This window comes from Orcinus orca, chromosome 17, assembly GCF_937001465.1.
Source record: "Orcinus orca chromosome 17, mOrcOrc1.1, whole genome shotgun sequence".
NCBI classification, from domain to species: Eukaryota; Metazoa; Chordata; class Mammalia; order Artiodactyla; family Delphinidae; genus Orcinus; species Orcinus orca.
The window spans coordinates 85,763,266-85,785,797 of record NC_064575.1 but is presented as its reverse complement, the minus strand read 5'-3'; the positions used below and the strand labels follow the sequence as shown (position 1 = coordinate 85,785,797).

The following is a 22,532-nucleotide window of genomic DNA, read 5'->3' as shown; positions in this document are numbered from 1 at the left end:
GGGGATTGTAACACCTCTCACCCGAGTAGTTTGTTTTGGGGACAGGACAGGCATATCACGTTAGAGCAGCTGGCCCCGAGGTCAGTATTGATGATGCCTGTGGTTTGGGTGGAGATGGTGTTCACGATGATGCTGGCTGAGCCCGTGGAGCCCTTGCTGGTGTTTGAGGTGATGGAGATGACGGCACCGGCTGATGAAGATGGGAATGAACCCAGTTCTAATGGCAGAGGGGGTGGTGACGGCCGTGAGGCTGGAGATGGATGGACGGGGACGCTGTGGTGCAGGTGCTGCCAGGAGGGACGGGAGGGGCACAGGAGCATAGTGAACTGAAGTGCCCAGGGATGGAGGGGCCGCGGGGGCAAGATGAGGCCTCGGCAGCCTGTTGAAGCCGCCCCCCACTCTTTGCAGCAGGAGCGTCTTCAGCTGGACTGTCTGAAAACTCAGCTTTCAGACGCCATCCAGAGCTATGGAGTGGTGCAAAAGGTGAGGCCCCTGCAGGTCCCCTGAGCACCCGCTCTGGGTCGGCCTGGTACAGTCCCATCCCCCAAAGCAGAGGAAGGGCCACCTTGCAGACGTTGGATAATCGCCAGGATCTGGCTGGTGGGACCACAGCATGCGTGCAAGTGAGGGATGTTTACCTCTGGAGCGCTGCCCAAGAGGGTCCTCATGACAGCCCCGTGGGAGGTGGGAGAACAGGTATCACCCATCCTTCCACACCCGCCGAGGATGTGGGAGGAAGCCATCTAGCTGATCAGCCCCCAAGCCCAGCCAAGCTCCCAGTTTCCAGCGTCCTGGGGCAGCTGAAGGTGTGCTTTGCTGTGTCATCGTCCAGTACTTTGTGTGTATCTGACTGTTTCTTCTCTTTTCCCCACCTTTTCTGTTCTTCCCGTCTCCCTTTTCTTGTACTTTATCCAACAGAGAATTGCAGAAAAGTCCAGAGCACTGCTTCCCACAGCACAGAGGGTTGGCAAGCAGCAGGTGGGTGCTGAGTATTTACCTGGCCAGTGGGTGTTAGAGGACAGCATAGAATCCAGTGCCACTGGGGCTCCAGGGAAGGGCGGGGAGGACCAAGGTCCTACCGTATGGCACAGAGAACTGTGGTCAATATCGTATGATAAACCATAATGGAAAAGAATATAAAAAATAATGTATACATGTATAACTGAATCACTTTGCTGTACAGCAGAAGTTAACACAATATTGTAAATCAACTAGACTTCAATAAAAATGTAGGTAAAATAAATAAAATAAAATAAAATAATGAATTAAATATCCTTAAAATAGAAAAAGAAATTGACATTTTACCCTCAGGTCTCTGGCATGGGCTTGATACAGGGAAGTGCTTGCTGACAGTTCTACCTACTGTACAGGACCAACTTGTATTAGACCAACCATCCTGTGAGTAGGAATGATAGAAAATCCAGTAAAGAGTGTAATTGGAGTCCTAGATGAACAGGGGAGAGAGAGAATGGACAGAAACAATATTTGAAGAGGTAATGGTTGAGAATTTTCCAAAACTGTCCAAATACTTCAAGCTACAGATTGAAGAAGCTCTATGATGAATAGGATAAAGTTATCCTGTTTCTTAAAGCTACGCTTAGTCACATCATAATAAAAACTTGAAAACCAAAGACAAAAATAAAATCTTAAAAGCAGATTAAAGCCAGAAAAAAAGTCTTAGATGCCCAAGAAAAAGTCACATTATTTTTAAAAAAGCAATGAGACTTACACTGGACTTTTTAAAAGAAACAGTGGAAACCAGAGGACAGTTGAAAGAAAATAACTACCAACCTGGAATTCTACATCTGGTGAAAATATTTTTCAGAAGGAAAGGTGAAATGAAAACATATTTTGAGAAACAAAAACTGAGAGAATTCATCAACAGAACTCTCTAAAAGTAGAAGAAGGAAGATAATCCCAGATGGAAGCGTAGTAATGGAGGAAGGAATTATGGGCACTGAAAACAATAAAATGTGGATACACCTAAATCCATGTTGACTGTTGAGTAATAATAATAATGACTTGTGAGGCTTAAGATATGGGGCAAATGAAAATACTTGTACAACAACAGCACAGAGGACATAAAGGAGGTGAATGGTGTTAAGGTATTGTAATGTCCTTGCGTCATCAGAGAAGAGACAAAAATACCAACGTAAGGTAGGCTGTAATAATCCAAGGATGCATATTGCATTGTGGGTAATACTAAAAGGACAATACAAGAATAGACAGCGTAACATAAATAGAGAGGTACCTATGAAATAATAAAAGAAATGCTTAATTTAAAAGCAAAAAAAAAAAAAGAATCAACACAAAACAGGAAAAAATAGGAAATAAATTGTAAGATGGTTGATTTATACCACTTATGCTAAGCTAAAATGGACTAACCCTTCCAATTAAAAGGCACAGATGGTCAGACTTGGTTAAAAGAAAAAAGCTGTGTAGTGCTCAGAAGAGTCAAACCTTAAATATAAATCCAGAAAAATGTTGAAAGTAAAAATATGGAAAAAAATATACTGTGCAACCAAAAGCTAAAGAAAGCTGGTATAGCCATATTAATATCAGAATAAGTAGACTTCACATGAAGAATTCTTAGTGGGCATACAGAGGTATATTTTGTAAGGATAAAAAGTTAATTCAAATGGAAGACATAATTTTAAATTTATATGTACCTAACAATATACCCTCAAAAATAGAAATATAAAGCAAAACTGATAGTAGTAAAAGGAAAGCTTGTAAATCCACGATCACAGTCGGAAATTATGACACACCACTCTAAATGACTAATAAAATAAATTGAAAAAATTCAGGAAGGATATAAAATATTCAAGCAATACTACTGATTAATACACTGACCTAATTGATATTTATGACACTAAGAGAATATACACATAATGCATATGCTGGATGGTAAAGCAAGTCTCAGCAGATTCTAAATGACATAATACTGAATATGGTCTCTAACCAGAGTGCAATTAAACTAGAATCTGGTAACAAAATTCTCAGCACCAGGGGTTGAGAATTTAAATAATATAATTTGAAATAACCCATGGATCAAAGAAGAAACCCTAGTAGAAATTAGAAATAATCTTGAACTGAACAAAAATGAAAATGCAACAAATCAAAGCTTATGGGTTGCAACTAAAGCAGTGCTTAGAGGGAAGTTTATAACTTTAAACACATATATTAGAAAAGAAGCACGTGTGAAAATTAGTGATCTAATTCTCAATCTCAAATGGCTAGAAAAACAACAAAAAATTAAATCCAAAGAAAATATGTAGGAAAAAGCAGAAACCAGTGAAAAATAAAATAGATGTACAATAGACAAATTCAACAAAGCCAAAGATTGGTTCTTTAGAACGATTAATAAAATTGTTAAATCCTACAAGGTTAATCAAGATACAGAGAGAAAATACAAATTACTAGCATCAGTAATGAAAATGGCTATATCATTATAGCTTCTAAAAACTAAAAAAAAAAGTAATAAGATACTGTTAGCAACTTCATACCCATAAATTTGACAACTTACATGAAGTACAAGTTTTTAAAGAAAGGTGTAACCTCCCAGGATGTGTAAAAAATCTGGAAAGTCCAGTATTTATTAAAGAAATGAAATCCATAATTAACAAGCATCCTAGCAATAAAACTTCAGACTAGATGGCTTTACTGATGAATTCTCCCAAATATTTGAGGAATAAATAATACCAGTTTACACAAACTCTTATATAGAATATAAAAAGAGGGTATACATCCCACCTTGCTTTATGAGGCTAGTAAATGGAAAATAACGTGCTGTCTCATGAGCATAGAAGCAAAAATCCTAACCAAAATGTTAGTAAGCTAAGTCTAGCGATATATATAAAGGTAATACATCATTATAAAGTAGGATTTATTCTAGGGATGCAAGGTTGGTTTACATTAAGAAATAATCAGAGTAATTTACCATGTTAATTCAGTAAGAAAGAAAATCTATTTGATCATCTCCATAGACACGGAAGAGCATTTGGTAAAATTCAGTACCCACTTAGGGGGACTCAAAACTTTCCGCAAACTAGGAGTAGATAGGAATGCCTTTAATCTGATAAAGGGTACCTTCAAAAGTCTAACAGCAGCACACTCACTGGTGAGATATTAAAATCTTTTCTCCTGAGAGTGAGGAGGAGACATGGTGTCCAGTATTATTGCTTCTATTCTCCATTGCACTGAGGGCATATCCAGTGCGATAAGAGATGAAAAAGAAATAAAAGGTTTAAAATTGGGAAGGTTTAAAACGCCATCACAGACAACATGATTGTGTAACTAGAAAATGTGAATGAATCTGATGAAACTTGAGAGTTCGTAAATGAATGTAACAGGATTTCTGTTACCATGTTAGAAAACATTGTGTGTGCCAGCAAAAGACAATCACTTAAAAAGTGATAACATTTATAATAGCATCAAAACCAGAAAGACATCCACGACCAGGTGTTGAAGCTTCTATATAGAAAACTATAAAACATTACCGAGAGAAATTACAGAAGATGAAATAATGGGGGGCACACCATATTTGTAGATTGGAAACTTTGATGTATAAAGATGTCAGTTCTCACCAAGTGGTTCTGTAGGTTCAATACAATCCAAATAAAAATCCTAGCAGGTTTTGAATATGTGTTTGTATATGACACGTGTGTAAATTGTCAAACTGATCATAAAATCTATATGGAAATACAAAGACCCCCGAATAATGAAGACAATTTTGAAGAACAGAACTGAGGGTTTACATTCCCAGGTATCAGAACACAATATAAAGCAATAGAAATTGGAACAGTGTGGTATTTGTTGAAGGCTAAGCAAACAGACCAGTGGGATCAGAGTCGCATATAGATGCAGACTCACACATACGTGATTACCTGGTTTGTGGGAGGCACAGGATTTGCACAGGACTTGATGCTGATTGGCTGACGGTTGAGCTGGGAAAGGTCCTGTTGAGCACACGGCAAGTACAGGTCCGAACACCCCGCCCACTTCATCTTGGTGTCAGAGTGACTGAGGAGCGGTGTGCAGGGCAGGATGTCCACACGAGGCGACAAGCCAGCTCAGGCTGTGAGTACCCTCTCAGCCAGGAAGTGCTGCGGGCCCAGGGCCATCGCTGTGTGGCTGGGAGGGGGCTGGAGCACTGCTGGCACAACAGCTCCTTCACCCCGGTTCACCCAGGCTCAGAACACTTCCCTGGATCACACATCTGAACGTGAGTGTAAGGCAGTGAAGCTTCTAGAGGCTACCATAGGAGGCTGTCTTCCTCGCACACAGATGAAGATGTACTTACTATAAAGAAAAAGTGATAAACTTGACTTTGTTACGGTCTGTACAACCCTCAGAGAGCGAAGAGGTGACCCACACAGTGAGAGAAGGCATTTGCACATCACGTATCTGAAAGGACTTCATAATATGTAAAGATCTCTTACAAATCAGTAGGAAAAAGACAAACAACTCAATTCAAAAACGTAAAAGGGCAAACACCTTGGGCATGCACGTTCAAAAGGGACGTCAGCATGGCTGGTCAGCACATGGGTGTGTGCTCAGCACGTGTCATTAGAAGCAGGCAGAGTTAACCCACGATGCTGCATCTCTGCACACCTCACACCCACCAACACGACTAAAAAGAACGAATGAAAATGCAGGAGCGCGCCGAGTGCCGGCAGGGTGTGGGGCAGCCGGAGACCCTGTGCAATAGACGGGAGTGTGAGTGGTGCCCCCGCTCTGGTAGCTGAACACACCTGGGGAGTGAAACGTCCTGTCTGTGGCCTTGCAGCTCCACCTCAAATGTATACCCAGTGAAAAGTCACATAGAAGAACGCTGAGCACACGTGACATACAGCAGCAGACACCTGGGAGAGAGCCAGCCTGCGGTGGGATGGACAGCATTTGTGCTGAGTCCGTAAATGGGAGACTGTGGCAGCAGAAGGGTTGTGCTGTGGCCAGCAAGGCCCCGGTGACACCTCGGACACACGCTGAGCCCAAAGAGGATAGAGGTCAAAACCGGACCAAACCAACGGGCAGAGTTAGAAGCCCCTACCCTTGGTAGGGGACAGCATGATGAGTAGGAGGCTGGAATGTCCGTATCTTGACCCGGAAGTCTTCCTTTTGTTACAGTTCACACACCGATCTACACTTGTGATTTGTGCATTCAACTACTGATGTCCTATTTCAGTAGAGTTTTTCTTAAAGAGGAAGACAGTGGTCAACAGTGCTTCTGAGAAGTTATGAAAGATTAGATTATTTCCAGGAATTTTGCAAGCTGTAGTTGATGAGAGGATATACTGCAGGATTCAGCCCGGGGATGTGGCCGCATTGATGATCCGGACTTTGGGGCCGTCATCTGCGGACCGGTGGTCCTGGTCCTGGCAGGAGCAGGGGAGGCCGCTGCCTGCTGGCTCTCCTCTGAGCTGAGTGCTGGGTGTGGCTGTGAGCAGGGGCAGGTTGGCTTCTCTGGAGTCGGCCTTCTTGGCTGTTGTTGGCCGCAGCCTCAGCTGGGCCCTGGGTCAGTCTCCTACCCAGGCCTAGGCGGTGGGCAGCCGCCAGGTGCTTCTGGGCTGGCCTCTGTCCCAAGGCAGGGCTGTGCCTGTCCAGCGCTGGGAACACTCCGAAGTCTGCATTGCCGTCGCCAGCTCGGTGTGGGTTCACCAGAGCCCCGTGCTCCCAGCAGCAGCAATAAAGACCACCTCACCTCCACGTCTGCTGGGAAGTACCCTAGTTGTGGTCCCCGCCAGGCGCAGGGCGGGTTGGCCCTGCCCCTGGGCCCCAGCGCCTTTATTTAATATGGTGCCAGGGAAGGATCGCGACAGTCACGCCTGTTCTGTGTCCTGGGCTTTACTGAGCCTCCAGCCTTCCGTCAGCTCACACACACACAGCCTTCTGCTGTTTGGAGAAGTGGATGACCAGCCTCGGGCTACTACGCAGAAGCTGTGTTTCCCAAGTGTGCGACCAGCTCTCGTTCTGTCATTCTGACGCTTGCCCTCCCGCCGAGGTCACGGGCTTCCCATGCAGAGCCCTGGGCTGGAATTGGCGAGACAGTTTCCCAGAGCCCCTGAGAGCCCTGGGTGCTGCTCACTGGCCCTGGGTGGGGGGCCACGCTGAGCCCCTGCCACGCGCCCTCCTGGCCTCCCTGAACCCCCATTGGGCTCCCTCTCTTCTCACGGGAAACCGCTGGGCCCGCCCCCCAGCAGTCTCGTTGGACTATGGGCTTCTAATGGACGTGTCGGAACGGAACCCAAGCCCTGGGCCTTGGAGCAAAGAGAAAGCCGCCTTTGTTGGCTGCCCCGCAAGCTGGAAAGCCATCACACGGCTATCCCTTGCGCTGCGGCCCCAGCGCCCACCCTGCCAGCACATCCTAATCCTGGCTTCAGAGCTCGAGACCCACATTGAGGCTTTGTGAGGAGAATAAAGGGTGCTTTCTGATCCTTTCAGGAGGGGGGCCGCGGCGGGATCAGCCCTCTCTCCCTCCCTGCTCCCTTGTCCTGAGCGGCTTGGGGAAGGCGGCCGATACCTGTGGAGGCCAGGCGCCGTACCCACGCCTGCAGGGAGGCCGGCACCCTTTGCTTCGGCTTTCTGGAGCTTCCACGGAAACCCAGACTCCAGGATGCTTCACGCGACACCCGTAGTGTCACTTTGCACCGTAGTGTCTGACTCACTTTCAGCTGGTCCGCGGTGCTCACTGCAGGCTGCGCCCCCGTGCTCCTGCCCACCCCCTGCTGGTCACGTTGTGCTTTACAGCAGAGCTGCAGTGGGCGTGCCCCTGGGTGCGCGGGCCAGGGCTCTTCCCACGGGGGCTGTTAGGTTTGCCAGGGAGGCCTTTAGGAGCCCCTGTCCAGGCGGTGCCCCAGGCCAATGGAGTCAGGTGGGTGGGGGGCAGGCGTCAGTGCAGCTCAGGGCTGGGTGTCCTGTTCTGGAGCAGCCGCTGCTGGGAGGGGTGCACCGTTGGGGTCCCCCGCAGGCACGCGTGTCCTGTGCCCTGTAACTCACTTGCCCGGGGACGGCCGGCCCTGCGTGGCACCTGACCTGGGCTTTCCATTGGCATCTCGTTTTCACGTGTGCTCGCTGGTCAGTGCCTCTCCTGCATCCCAGTCACTTCTTTATGTGACTCTGGGACGTAGGCGGTATCAGCCCCGTCTTAGGGAAGCGAAGGCTGAGGTTGGAGAAGGTAAGGAACTCGGCAGTATCACACAGCTAGTAAGCGGCAGAGCTGAGCTTTCTCGGTCCCTCCCCGCCTTGGACTGAGGGCATGGGATCAGCGAGGGGGACCAGATGCCGCGGCTCCTGCTGGGAGTGAGGGGTGTGCTGGGCAGCACGGGGAAGGGACGGGACGGGGGGGTGCAGACAGCACAGCTGCTGTGTGGTGAACACAGGCCACAGGCCTTGGGCGCGGGTCACTCTTCCCGTTCTGTGGAAGAGAACGCTGGGGCCCTGAGAGTGTGCCGCTGGCCCGACGGTGCCAGTGCTGGGCCGGAACCTGACTTGGCTTTGCAGCCTAGGCGGGGCCTGGGAAGCGCAGAAGGGGGGCGGTGGAGGCGCGCGGCCTGGCGCGGGGCCAGCCCGCACCCCGCTGCTGCCCGCCTGGCACTGCTCACTTCCTCCCGCCCACACCGGGGAGGGAGGTGGTGACTGCCGCCTTGGACAAGGAGCGCCCGTCAGCAGAATTTGTGGATCTTTTATTCTGTGTTCACGTATCCGCGTATTTATTTATTCAAAGGCCTCTGCTGACGGTGGGGACGAGGTGCTGCGTGTATCGGTGTGGTCTGTAGGGAGAGTGCCAGCCTTGGGAGGAGGACGGGGTGTGTGCGGACGCATCCCCCTGTGACCGAGGGGAGCGTGCCCACCCTGTGGGGCCTTGAGCAATGGAAAGGGTGGCATCCGGTGTGTCCCCTTTCCTAGGCGCAGTCACACGTGGCTTTCCAGTGCCTTGCGCCCGCCTGTACTGGCGTTTGTCCAAGTGCCCCAAGGTTCTTGTTTGTGCCATTTGCTGCTTTTGGTGCCCAGATGAGTATGTGTGGGCAGTGTCCATCCGCTCCACTGCACCGCAGGCCAGGCCTGCGGTGGCCATCGTGGGCCCCAAAGTGCAGGAAAGAATGTGGACACTAGACTGTGTTCTCTTCCTGCTGACCCGCGGGGCCTCCTGTAGGCGGTGTGGCAGGGCCCGCAGGGAGCAGGGTCTGCTGGGAGGACAGGCACAGAGACCATCCTGTGGAGCCGAGTGGACCCCTGGACTACCCGCCCCCCGCCCCCACACACACCCAGAGTCACTTCTCTGGCGTCAGTGTGGCCAGGACTCTGCCATGTGACCCTGAGCTGCACAGGGCATGGGAAGGTGGTCTTCATTGCAGGCAGACATCAGGGGCCTGTAACAAAGGGGAAACAGAAAATAGGCAAGTGGCAGCGTCTGCAGCCTCCTTCCAAGGTGACCGACGCCAAGTGTCCTGGGGATGTGACAGAGGGCCGTTCCGTGGGCGACGGCAGTCCTGTGTTTCAGCCCCGTCCCCGCTGCCCAGACACCTGTAGGAGGGACTCAAGAAGAGCGGCAGCTGTCCCCCCGTCTGTCTGTGCGCCCAGCACTGACCTCTGCCTCCAGGGCAGTGTGTCCCCGGGCCGGGAGGAGGGCGTGTGGTCAGCATTGTGCCGGCACTGTCCTCTCTCCTGGTCTGTGGTTCTCGCCCTGGAGCTCCCTGTGCCAGGTGGGAGCCCGGAGCCCTGCTCCACTTCCCGGCTCTTCTGGGTTCCTTGGCCTCTCGGCCTCTGCGGCCTCATCTGTAAAGTGGGCTCCTGGCTGCTCCGTGCAAGGATGTTGGGAGCGTCAGAGACAGCTGCTCCAAGGAGCTTCGACACATGTGGGAGGTGAGGGGCACTGGTGGGCAGGCTGCCCTCCCGGGGCTCTGCCCGTCCTCTGTGCCTTCTCCTCTTGCTCTGGTCATCACGGCAGGCCTGGGGGAGCGGGGCTGGGGGGAGTGCGTGTGCCGTTATCTGTCTTCCTGGGGGGGTGCCATGGGGTGCTGGTCAGTAGGCTTTGCTGCTGAACATCTGCAGGTAAATTGGAAGCATTCTTCGTGTGAAGCCATGGCTCTGGGAGGAGGGGTATCCCTGGCTCCTGCTGTCTCATCTCTGCGGGGATTGGGTAGGCGCGGCCCCCCACTGGCACCCCACTCCCCACTCGGGACTGGCACCTCAGGGGTGGATGTCAGCTCACTTGTACCCAGGTTGTTCCCTCAGGGGACAGATAGAATTCATTAAAGGGAGAAGCTGCTAGTTTATTGCATTCGAAAATTTGGTGAATTCAAGGAATCAGTAAAGGATAAGACAACTTGAAAACCCCCCTCAGGCTTTCCTTCCCCGTGATCTGGTCCCAGCTGGGGCGGGTCTGTGCCCTACTGGGTGACGTCCATGCTTCGGTTTCCACGGCCCCTGCCCGGCAGCTGCACTTGGTCTGTAACCAGCTCTGGGATGGGCTTCCCAGGGGGGCCACAGCCCCCCGACGAATAGCTGGGGTTTGTGTGCTTGTAGGGACATTTCCTGGGGGCTCATGAAGAGGCTTGTGACCCCTCAAGAGCTGGGAACGTGGCGGCTGTGCTCTGCAGGGTCTTCTGTGTGGCCCTGGCTCTGGGGGGCTGTGGGGTCCTGCCGAGTGCTCCCCGCAGCCAGGCCTGGGACGGCCACAGGGCCCAGTGTCTGCCCACCATCTACGGCAGCCCCAGCACCCGGGACCCTGTGGGGACGTCCCTCGAGTGACAGGGTGGAGCCCGCCCCCCCCGCCCCTTCAGGGCTGCAGGCTGGGGGCTCCTGGGTGCCTGCCGAGAGCTCGGCCTGGTGGCAGCGGGCTGTGCGTGCGGGTAACCTTGGTCTGTGTCTCGGCAGAGTCCCCAGGCCCCATTTGCCGAGCTGTCCGAGGACGAGAAGATCTTTAACGGGGGCGACGGCGTGTGGCAGGCCCAGGGGCAGGCGCTGCTTCCGGAGATCACCGAGGAGGACCTGGAGGCCATCCGGCTGCGTGAGGAGGCCATCCTGCAGATCGAGGTGCGGGCTGGCGTGCGCACGCGTGCATGCGTGTGTGTGTGCCCATGGGTGTCCCCGGCTGCCGTGGCGGCTCTCGGCACTCCAGCAGTGGAGACTGGGCCGGCCCTTTGGTGGTGCCACTGCTCTGTGACCAGCAGACTGAGGCCCGCCCCCTGCCCAAGCCCAGAGGAGCTGGACCTGGGCTCCCAGGGCATTGCCTGAGCTTGGCCACCTGGGCCGCCCGGTGGAGAGAGGGAGTCCAGGGAACCCAACAGAGTCTCACCCTGTGTCTCATCGCCCTGCCCGCCGCGTTTTCCTAGTGGACTCAGCCCTCTGGCCACGTGGTGGCACGTGCCAGTCTCCGTGGCTGCTTCCTTCACTGCACGCTTAGGTTTCCAGGAAGCCATTTCGCTCTGATGAGGCCATTCAGCGCCCAGAGCACTTAGTTCCAGTTGATAGTTTTTGAGTGGTTGAGTGAACTGCCGAGAGAACTGAACCTGTAATTTGGGGCGGCTGCCAGCAGGTGGCGGTGGTGGTGTCAGTGTCCGACCATGGGGTGTGGGGGGCTGCTAGTTCTTTGTTCTTCTCAAGTTTGCACGTGTGTAATACGTGCTGCCAGATGTTTTGCTGGCCATGGATGACCTGTGACAACTGCCAGAGGTGTGCAGTTCCCTGAGATGGACCTGTGGGAGCAGGTGCCTGAGTGGGTGTGCCAGTATGTGGGTGGATGTGCAGGTGCAGGGGCAGGTGTGCCAGTGAGTGTGCGAGGGGGCCTCCTGACGTGGGAAGTGCATGTAGAATGTAGCTGTTGGGCCGCCTGGTTCTCTTGGTGGTGGGCCCTGAGCCTCTGAGTGTGTGTCCCCTCCTCCCTCTGGGCCTCGGTTTTGCCTGCCGGCGGCGGAGTTGGGGGGCCTGCCTGCCCCGAAGCTCTCAGGAGCTGGGTTTCTGGAACAAAATTTCCCTAAAAGCAGATTCTTTTAGAAAAAGAGACTTGGGCAAGTTGGTAAACTGAGCCACTGGCCCAGGCTCTGTTACCGTGCCTGCAATGAGCAGGTCCTACACTCTTGAAGGAGGTGGGCGCCCCGAGAGGCGGGGTTCGGCCCCCCGCCCACACTTTGGCCTGGTGGGGGGTGCTTAATTCTTCAGCCCCCGTCGGAGGCCCGCCTCCCCCCACCGGACCTCGCTGCCCAGAGAGGAAGGCGGCCACACGGGGGCCGTGTCTCGGAAGGCAGCCCTCTTCCTCTTGCCGAGACGGTCCAGAAAGGACCGGACACACAGAGATGTTTTTATCCTGCCGTTGGCACAGTGAGACCTGCTTTCCCAGGGAAGCTGAGAACAAATTAGGAGCCATCGCCCTGACAGCTCCGGGTGCCGGCAGGCCTGAGCAGAGAGGGACCCGCTTCTTCCTGCAGCTCGAGAGCTGAAGCCCTCTTAGGGGGAGCCCCCGACAGCCCCTCGGGCACACCCGGGGGTCTGCACTGCCTGTGTGAGGTGGAATGAAGCGGCTGCTTAGGACGGACAGACTTGGCCTTGGTCCGGCACATAGGGAGCAGAGGTGCAGGCTCCCCAGCAGGGCCCAGGGCCTGAGGATGTGAGTGGGGTGAGGGCTGCCCCCCAGGAAGTGCTGGGAGCTCCTGAGCAGGTGGGCCCTCCGCTCTGAGGGCAAAGCCCCAGGAGGTCGTGGGGTTTGCTCAGGGGCTCAGCCAGTGCTTTGGACAGCCTCTCGTGGCCGCCAGGTTGAGGTAGGGGCCAGATGCACAGCTCTGTGCTCACGCAGAGGCCCCCCGCCGGGGTTCAGGGGAGCAGAGGGCCCAGGTACCGCCAGCCCCTCCTCGTGCGAGTGGTGAGTACAGGCAGGGGGTGGGCTTTACCGGGGGTGAGGGGGCCCCATGTGGAGGCCACTGCTGTCATTTAGCCAAGATGGAGGGGCACAGGCTGGTGGGAGAGGAGTGGGGCTCTGGGCCGACCAGGACCTCGGTTGATGCAGGGCCAGCCTGAATTCAATGTCTTGTCTGTGGCCCTCAGAGCCAGGCTGGAGCTTCCTGGGGGGCCGTGGGCGGGGCCTGAGGCCAGCCTCACTGACTAGCTTGTTTCCTCATCTGCAGCGTGGGTGGTGTGGGTACGAAGCAGGTGCTGGCCAGAGGGTGATGGCGTGGGACGGGGAGTCAGCATCACTGGTCTTGGGCACCACACCTCCCTGCAACCCTCCCTCCCTCCCCCACTTCAGGGTCTTTGGAGGTGGGAAAGACAAACGAAAATTGTCATTAGCGTTTAAAAAGCCCTCCCCCAGGTTTGCATCTGTCCTGGTGACAGCACATCTCTAACAGGACTTGTTGGGAAGGTGCCGAGACTCAGTCTCAGCAGCAGAGACGGCCAGAACCCCGCTGCTTAGGTTTCTTGGGGCTTGTTTGTCCAGATCTGCGTGGCCTGTCGGGGGCTGGGCTGTGGTGAGTGGGCCGGTGCTCTGGGAAGGGGACTGTGGGAACAGCCTCAGGAAGACACACGTGGCATTTCTCACCTTGGCAGGCTGCAGACTGGTTCCGTGTGGAAACTCCTTACCGTACCCCCCCTACTGCCCCCCACATTCCAGGGGGGCTTTTGGACTTGCATGGGTTTATGCGTTCACAGTGTTACTGGAGTGAGACTTGTGGTCCCAGGGAGCCCCTTTGAGGCCCTGTTCTGCCTTGAAGGACTTACCTGTTAGGTGGGGGGTAGGGGGTGTGGACAGATGGGGAAACTGAGGCCCAAAAGGTGGAATTAAAGTCACGACAACAGGTTAATCACATCCGATTCCTTCGTAATCTTCTCTTTGTGCTTTCTGGTCCACGATGGGCATTGCCGGGGTGGCTGCTGGGCGCCGAGCAGCCTGGCGCTGAGGGTGTAGAGCTGATGGGTCCACTCAGTGTCTCTGTCCCTGCTCTCCTCCCCCTCCCCGAGTCACCTCATGGGACAAAATAAAATGCCAGCCTGGGGTGCCTTTTCCTGGCTTTAGACCCCAGTCTCCACTAACTGGCTGGGTGACCTTGGGCCTGCCTCTCGCCTCGGTCATTTCATCTGTGAAATGGGTGGGTCAGGGAGGAGCCTCCTTCTCGGGGCCCTGCCATTTCAGATGGCCCATGGAGGGCTGTCAGGGGCGACCGGCACCTTGGCTTGCTGGCCAGGGATCAGGTGGTGAGTGGGCAGGAGACTGAGGGCTGCCAGGGCCTCCCGCAGTGGTTCTGGGCCCTTCCCTGGCTCAGTGGCCCCTGGACCTGCTCAGTTAGGTATTGAGTGAGGGCATCCTGCCCTGGGGGCGCCGTAAAGACCTCCACCCAACCTCCTCGGGCAGCCCGTCCTCTGGCAGCACAGAATGTCCTTTAAGACCCTTTGGGGGCTCCCCATTTGTGGGCACGATGAGATGGCCCCCACTGCTCTCTTCCCTGTTACCCCGCAGACACCCTCCCCCCACCCCTGGGCTCCTGTGATGCCCAGAATGCGCCTCACCTGCTGCTCCTGTGGCTCCTGCCGCCCGGAAGCCCCTTCCCAGATCCGGGTACTGCTGGCTGCCGCCCCTCCCCTGCTCTGCCCTCTGCCTGGAGCTCTAGAGGCGGCCCTGGCGATGGAGAGCTGTGTGCCTGGGGTTCCAGTAGCTGGCTCCCTGCCCGAAGGACGGCTGTGCTTGGCCTGCGGGCTCCCAGAGTGCAGGAGACCCCTCTGGATAGGGGGGCACCTCGTGGCTCCAGAGGGCAGAGTGGCTGGTCACGAAGGGGAGCCGCGCCAGCCCAGGGCACACGTGTCCCTGGCACGTGATCCCGTGGGGCCAGGATGTCGGTCGGTACCCGCTTCCCCACAGGCACGCCACACGGCTGGGACCCAGGTGGTCTGAGCCCTGGCCGCACCCAGGCGGGGCGCATCAGGAGGGCCGTGCCAGGCCGAGGGGAGCTCCGAGCATACAGGAGCCTGGTCTGCGGGGCGGGTCCCTCCGACGAGAGGGCACCTGCGGCACCATGCACCCCCTGCCAGCCCTTGGCTCCCCTCTCGGGCTCCTTCCCCCCGCCCTGCTTTGGAGGCGGCTGGTCTCTGGCTTCCCAGCTGAGGGCACCTCCCTGACACTGGTTCCAGGTGGGTCAGGCCTCAGGGGCCCCAAACCTCCCAGGACCCCGAGGGTCGGGGAGGGGTGCTGCTGGGGCAGAGGTGGCGGCTCGCAGCCTCCTGGCCAGTGGCCCTGTTTGGAGCAGAGAGGAGAGGGAACGTCCATCTCGTTATGGAGTGTGAGCTGTACGTGGGTTCAGGCAGCGGCGTGAGGCTGGGAGTGGGCAGGCAGCGGCGGGATCGGTGGGTGTCAGGAGGTGTCTGGGCTCCCGGTGAAGTAGTGTCCAGGAGCTGCTGCCCCTCCCCACTGTCGGCCAGCGGCAGCTCTGTCCCCAGGCCTGTCCTCTGCCCCTCGACGGCCTGTATCTCCACCTGCAGCTGTGCCAGAGCCCTGCGTCCTCCAGGGCCTCGGCCCTCCCTCCTCTGGAGTCTGGCCTGCAGGGCTGGGTGCCCACTGCCCATTCTCAGTGGCCGTGAACCCTCCACCCTGTGCCTTCTGTAACTGAGCATGTGGGGTCCCGAAAGAAGGGCTGGGGTCCCTTCAGACACACAGCAAGGCTGTGGCCAGCCTGGGGAGAGCCGGCTCTCCCAGCGGGCCCCGCCTCGCATCCCTTCCAGCCTCAGGTCCCCTCTCTGAGCCTGTTTCTTAGTCCTGTGGGGTGATCAGAAATGGGGGACTCTCAGATAATGGGCTGCGGGGTGCTTGGCGGACTGGAATGTGGGGCATCCCTGGGTGCCACTGTGGTGACCCCTGGGGCTGCAGCCTGAGCTGGGGGCTGGGAGACAGGGCGAGGCCTCTCCCGAGGGGCAGGAGGGGTGCCTGCAGGTCCCCACCACACTCCCTCAAGTGCCCAGCCCTCCGCCGGGGCCCCTTTCCCGGGAGCCCATCCTCCCAGAGGGCGGAGGCAAGGCCTCCAGAGCTTCCTCTTCTGGAGACAAGGCCGCCCTCAGAGCCCCAGTCTCCCTCTGGCCAGTGGCTTGCCTGCTGTCCCTATAGCTGCGGCCGGTGGTCTTCATGGACCCTCAGGGCCCTCCCTGCTGCCCAAGTGCTAACGGGTGACCCCTGCTTTGTCCCTGCACGGCTGCCCCTCGCCTCTGCCAGGGGTGCCTCCACACCCCCGTGCTCCTGCTGCCCCCTGGCCAGCTCTGGGCCCACGTCCTCCCAGGTTCTCGGTGGGGCGGCCCTCTCCAGCCTGGGGGCAGTTTGGTCCCACCTCCCAGACCTGGGCTCCTCGTTGCCCCCGAAGTGGGCTGCCCTGTCCCTCCTCCCTGAGTGCGGCCGAGGTCGCAGCGCCAGGACCGGGCCAGTGCGTCCCTCCAGCCCCACCCCTGTCCCGAGCCTGGACCCTTGTTCCTCCAGACACTCCAGCAACTTGTTTCCTTTTATTTTCAGGTTTTGACTTAGATGTTGCCTGTCTAAAATTTCAGTTGTCCTCTGCATTGTCTAACATACCACTTAATTACTTACCTCGTTATTATTTCTCTTCTTCCAGGAGAACGTAAGCCCCATGGAGGCAGGGATTTTCGTCTGTTTTAGTCCTGGCGCCCCAGAGGGTGCACGACACTGTCTGGGCACTCAGTGACTCTCTCTGGAACAATCAAGGGGATGGGGGATGGAGGGGTGGGTGGGTAGATGGATGGTAGGGGCATGGGTGGGGGATGGGTGGGTAGATGGACAGGGTTGAGTGGATGGCAGGTGAATGGGTGAAAAGTTGTACGTGTTGGGACTCCGCAGAAGATTTGTGTTTTAATAAAGGGCTCTGCTGCCTTTATTTACACGCAGCTTCTCGTCAGCCCACACAAAAGCCCTGTGAACGTGAGCAGCGCGGCGCTCCAGCTTGACCAGAGATGAGGTGGAGCCTTGGCGGAGTCATCACCTGGCCGGGCCACAGGCCGCACGGCTTGTGTGTGGCAGAGCCGGGACTGGTGCCCAGCCGCCTGACTCGAGAGCGGGGCTATCCCGACCGTGATGCTCTGACACCTTCCCCAGATGAGGAGGTTGCAGCAGGGCACTGAGATCGCCCCACGAGGGGTTGGCGGAGCCCAGGAGCCAGCCCACGAGGCCCAGCTCCGCCTGCCCATGGCCGGTCTCTGAACTCTGGTTGAGGTGGGCTCCTCCTGTCTGGAGGGCAGGGCGGTGCCTGGTCTCCCCAGGGGGTCGGGAGGAGTTCGAATGAGACGGGCACGTGCCCCCAGCCACTGCCAGCATGGAACGGGCTTGCCAGGCATGGGTCTGGCCGACTCACCTGTTGCCTCCCAGCCAGCTCTGCCCGCGGCCTGTGCTGCCATGTCTTCACCGGCTCCTTGTGCCAAGCCCAGCTCACCTGATCTCACCTGTGAGGCCTGGCGCTACCTGTTCCCCTCCTGAGCTGCTGTGTCACCTGACCCAGGTGCAGAGCTCTGTGCTCACCAGCTGCTCTGTTGCCATGGCTACCTGGCAGGCCGAGGAGGGAGCAGGCTAGGGTAGAGAGGGGCCAGGAAGGGCCTCCAGGCTGAGCAGAGCGTGTGGGGCCTCAGCCACCCTGCCCGTAGCTGGCATTGTGCGGCCAGAGGGTGGGGGGTTGTTGATCTGGCCAATATCTAGCTATAAACATGGGAATAAATCGATAAATAAAGTTTGGCTATTCCGTGAACTGGGACCGCGTCTCTGTAGGTGGATGGTTGCCAAGATCCTAATTACGAGAAGAGATTGCGTGATAGAGAAAAGTGCAGCGGCATTTTCTTTCCTTTTGCTCTTAAAGGTGGAGGACACACACACACACACACACACACACACACACACACACACGAGGTTTTATTATGTCCTATGCAAGGTTGTTATTCCTCAGCGCCAGTAAAAAGAGAGAAGATTCCGTGAGAGCTTTTAATGAGTTCTAGTTTTAGAAGCCATCAGGAAAATAATTGCCTGCTTTAAACATTTACTAAGTTAAGGTGCTTTATAGTCTCTCCCGCTCTCTGGTGCCCACGCCTGGGCACATGGCTCCCAGTGCCGCCCTCGTGCGTCGTGGCTGGGGCTGCCCCGGGGGCTCCATCCTAGGGCAGCCCTGGGGGGCTTCTGGGCTCCCAGCATGGCCCCTGTGACCAGCCAGGCCTTGAGGTCACACCCCGGGGACTGAGTCCTGGACTTCTGCCTGGAGCTCGGCTCCTACCCCAGCTCCTGGTGGGGCCCAGATCTCTGGCACAGCCCCCTCATTTGCCCTTGGCATCCTCCATCGGGAGCCCAGGCCTGCTCAGGTGCCCAGCACGGTGACCGGAGGGACAGCCATCCGTGCCGGTCGCCTGTGCCCAGATACTGCCGCTCTGTGTGCTGCCCCCTCCCCTGGGCCCCTCCCTCTCCTGGCCCGTCATCAGGTCTACCCCCAGCTAGCACGTCCCAGCACCCGTGAGTGATCCTGGACGAGGAGGAGGTGCTAGCCCACAAACTCCTCCACCGGCCAGAGGCCTGGGGCTGGGGTGGGGACCGCAGACCCCGGGCAGCCAGGGTCACACCTGCTCCACATTACTAGGGACGTGCGCGTGGGGCTCCCTGCCCCAGACCTTGCAGGGGGGCTGGAGGCTGTGTGCCCACAGGCTCATCTGGCTGGGAGCTGGGATCCTGGGGTCCCCATGCTCTGAGCAGCCCCTCGGAGCCAGTCTGGTCCGTTCTCTGAGGTCACATAGGAGGCTTCTGCCTGGGAGTCCAGGAGGGGTCTGTGGCCCCAGGCTCGCCTGCCACCCTTTTCCCGTGGTCCGTCTGGTTCTGCGTGGTGGGGGGGGGGCGCACCCTGCTGAGCCCCTCACGGTGGCCCGAGGTCGGGGGTCAGCCTGGTGCTGGGGCAGTGTCCCCTGCTCCCATCCTCGCTCCCTTGGCCACCAAGCTGGTGGAGACCCGCTGGAGCGGGTGGCCCTGGACACCTTCGCTCCTCTTATCCCCCCCACGCGGCTTCCTTCTTTTTTGAGTGGGTAAGATCTTTATTCAGAAGGATTGTTCCAGGGAGTGGGGGGCTCTTGAGCGAGGAGGACGCTGTGCTGTATGACGTGCAAACACCTGGGAGTCGGGACTGGCTTCTCGTCTGCAAGGGAGTGCGCCGAGCCGGAGGGGCTGGGCTGGGGCATCCGCGGGGGGCGCAGGCCATGGAAAGGAGCTGGGCTGACACTTGGCCAGCACGCCTCCTGCCCCAGCGGGTCGCGGGATGAGTGGTTCGGTTCATCTTGTGTGAGGCAGAGAGGGAATTAGGGGTCCGGGCCCAGCCTCGTCCTGGGCGAGTCAGGTCTACGTCACGTGGGGAAGGGTCTCTGCAGAAAGCCGTCCCTGGAGCACGGAGCGTCGCCAGGAGCCCAGCCTGAGCGTCTCTTCCAAGCGAGGGGTTTATTCATCGCCGAACAGCTCGGAGGGTCATGGGTCTGAGGGCGAAGCAGGGCCCCAGGACAGTCTGCAGAAGACGTGGGGCTGGAGGCGCTCCTCAACGCCAGCCGAGCGGTGGCGACGGTCAGCGGCCGGAGTCTCAGGCGTCTTAAAAAGAGGGAAGCTGGGAATGAAGGAGGGTGTCCGTGTCAAAGGTTACATCGACTCCCCAGACCCCAGCGAGTGGAGACCTCCCAGGAGGCAGCCGTGATGATGAGTTTCTGGAGGATGAGATGCGGGTGCCCTTGGAGCGCAGTCCGGGCGGGTCGCCTGTGTGAGGCTCAGCCTCCTCGGTGCTGCTGGCCTGTGTGCCTGGCGCTCTGGGTGCGTCTCAGCTCACGCCAGCGGACCGGGTCATTGCCGCTCCGGGCCGGCGTCCTTGGCCACAGCCCCGACCGTGTTTGGAGGGCTGCTCGCTACAGAAAGGTCGCGTGGGGAGGAGACAAGGCCCTGGTGGAGACGGCCGTGTGCAGAGCTGGTCGGCAGCCCCTGCGCCTGCGTGTTTGCAGCGTTTGGGGGCTTGCGTTGGCTGCTGCATCTCTGTGGGGGCCTCTCCTGAAGCCCAGAACGTGAGCCGGACCGGGGACCCCGTGTTCCACCCGGGCTGTCCTGGGTTCTCGGGGTCAGTGCTGCTGCAGCAGCCGTGTGTCCTGCCGAGGCCAGGCCGCGGCGACGCACGGCTGCTCGTGCTCCAGGGGCGGTGGGCTCGCTCCCAGGCCCCTGCTCAGCCACCCCCTCCCTGTCCTCTCCCTTGCGAGGCTCCATCCCTGTGCCCACGGGAAGGGGTCCAGCGCGTGCACGTTAAGTCTGCCGGTGCCAGTGGCTGTGGCACCAGACGTCCCTGGGAGCACCTGCCACCCCTGGGTGCTGATCAGGTGTCCCGACTGCCGGGGCTGCCCCGCTTCCAGCGGTGACCCAGGGAAGGGGGCCCGGGCAGGCGTGAACGCGGGTGCCGGTATTCCCCAGCTGCGTGTCCCGGGGCAAGTCCCTTAACCTCTGGTGACGATTTCCCCGTCTGTGAAGTGGGGGTACCAGCGGTGCCCTCACACAGCATGGGAGGCTGTGTGCCCTAGAAAAGCTCCTCTGAGCCCCCGAGTCCAAGTGCACCCACGGTCAGGCTCAGGGCCCCCAGGCCAGCCTTGTGCGAGAGAGACTTCTGTCCACGGCCCACCGGGCAAGCTCAGGGGCCGAGGTCAAGGCTGGTGGTCTGGTGGCCTTGGGACGGGAACCTGGAAGTGTGAAGAGGTGTGTCTGTCTGCCTGAGGCCTGGCTGAGCCCGCGGCTGTCACGTGTGACCTTGAGGTCTGGACCTTAGGGTGGCGCCTAAGCTTGGCCTCCCCCCAAGTGGCCTCAGCCAGGGAGGGCCGTGGGGATGCGGATCCCGGAAATGGGCCCAGGCCAAGGCCACTCGAGGCCCCACGCTCACCACCACCTTCCCGGCCGTGGGCCCCGTCCCAGCAGAGCCGCCGCCTCCGCCGTGTGTGAGCCCCGTGGTGGAATTGCAGTTGATAGTACGTGTTGGTTTAAGATCAGGCTAATTGCTTCATCTCCCAGAGCACTCCTAAAAAGGGGATGAGTCTCCTTGTAATATTTTGCCGTGGGGTGAAATGACCCTCGTGGAAGTCAGTCCAGGCTCCGCATGAGCTGCAGGGTGGCAGGGGCAGGGGCGGGCTGTGAACCCTCCCCGCCGTCTCACGGGCGTGAAGGAACCTTCCCTCTGGCTCTACCCTGGCCACGCGCTGGGCACTGAGGGAGGAGGAGGTTTGGATTTGCCCAGTGGTAGGTGGGGGAACCTGGCTCCAAGGTGAATGGCTTTGCGCAGGGTCACCTGGCTGGCCGGTGGAGGAGCCGTCTCCTGCAGGGAGAGGGCTTCAAGTCAGCGGGCATCGGTGCCCATCCCAGCCCTCCCCCTTTCTGTGAGGCCCGGGAGGTCACACACCTTTCCGAGCCCCACAACCTCCATTGTCAGGTGGGTGCTGTGACCTCCCTTCACAGGTGCTGCCAGGTGTGAAGGTGCCATGTGTGAGGTGCCCCTGGCACAACCCCAGGCAGGTGGTCTGTGAGTGGTGTGGCCACACCCCTCACCGGCATCACTGGTGCTGTTGCTGGGCAAAGTGGAGTTAGGATAGAGGTGGGCGGCACGGAAGATGCAAGAGGCCAGCATGGCATGCAGGGCGGGAGGTACCCCAGAGTTTCCTGGGCTCAGTTCTGCTTCTTACCCCATTCACTAGCTTCACAAAGTTACTCATTCTTTAGACAGCAGTGGGGCTACCGTCCATCCACCCACCCACCACCGTCCATCCATCGTCCATCCATCCATCCACCCACCACCCACCCACGTGTGCTGGCCCACGCTAGGTGCCGAGTGTACAGAGAAGGAAAAGTGGACCCTCTGTCAAGGAGCCCCCCGGGAGGGAATGAGGAGTGAGGTGCCTGCAGGACTGACAGGCCTGTGGGAGGTGCAGACTGTGCTCTCTGCTCTCAGCCTCTTTCCCCCTTTAGTCAGGCCTGCAGGACAGTGCTGGGGCCACAGCCCTGCACTAGACTAGACTGCAGCCTTCCAGGGTCCTCTGTACACGGCAAGGGAGCGCGCAGCCCTGGGATCCTCAGCATGGGGTTTGGCCTCGGGGTCAGGAGACAGTGTTTCAGATCCCAGCAATGTCCCTGACTTCGGGGTGACCCTGGGCTTGTTCTGGTCCTTGCCTCTCACTTAGCACTCTTGGTGGCCGTGTCCTTGACCTAACGGCTGCCATGTTGTTTCCACAGAGTGACCTGTTGGATGTGAACCAGATCATCAAGGACTTGGCCTCCATGATGTCGGAGCAAGGAGAGGCCATCGGTGGGTACCCAGGCCATCCACCCAGCCACCTGCCCGTTCCCCCAGGCGTGGGCAGACGGCAAGGCCCGGGCAGGTTTGGAGGTCTGGGCGTCTGCCGCATTCCCTCCCCACCTCCTCAGGTCGCCCCCAGCCCCTCGGGAAGGCCGGGCCTGAGGAGTTTCACGCAAGAGGCTGGCACACCCGTTCTGCTCTTGGAAGAGCCCTGGCCTGCCTGCCCCCGCC

The 22,532-nt window shown here is 57.5% G+C and overlaps 1 protein-coding gene across 9 annotated transcripts in view; it reads left to right on the top strand.

Annotated features, from left to right (window-relative positions):
* TSNARE1 (t-SNARE domain containing 1) overlaps positions 1 to 22,532 on the top strand; it is a 395,042-nt gene that overhangs the window by 50,647 nt on the left and 321,863 nt on the right. For 8 of the 9 annotated variants that reach the window (XR_007472769.1, XR_007472770.1, XM_049700691.1 and 5 more), the window contains 4 exons: positions 409 to 483; positions 919 to 978; positions 10,879 to 11,037; positions 22,238 to 22,310. Coding sequence is in view for 7 of the 9 variants with exons in the window: in XM_049700691.1 (XP_049556648.1) it covers positions 409 to 483; positions 919 to 978; positions 10,879 to 11,037; positions 22,238 to 22,310 (367 nt within the window). In the remaining 2 variants the exon portion in view is untranslated. The remainder of the gene's footprint in view (positions 1 to 408; positions 484 to 918; positions 979 to 10,878; positions 11,038 to 22,237; positions 22,311 to 22,532) is intronic. The other variant, XM_049700692.1, reaches the window with a different exon arrangement.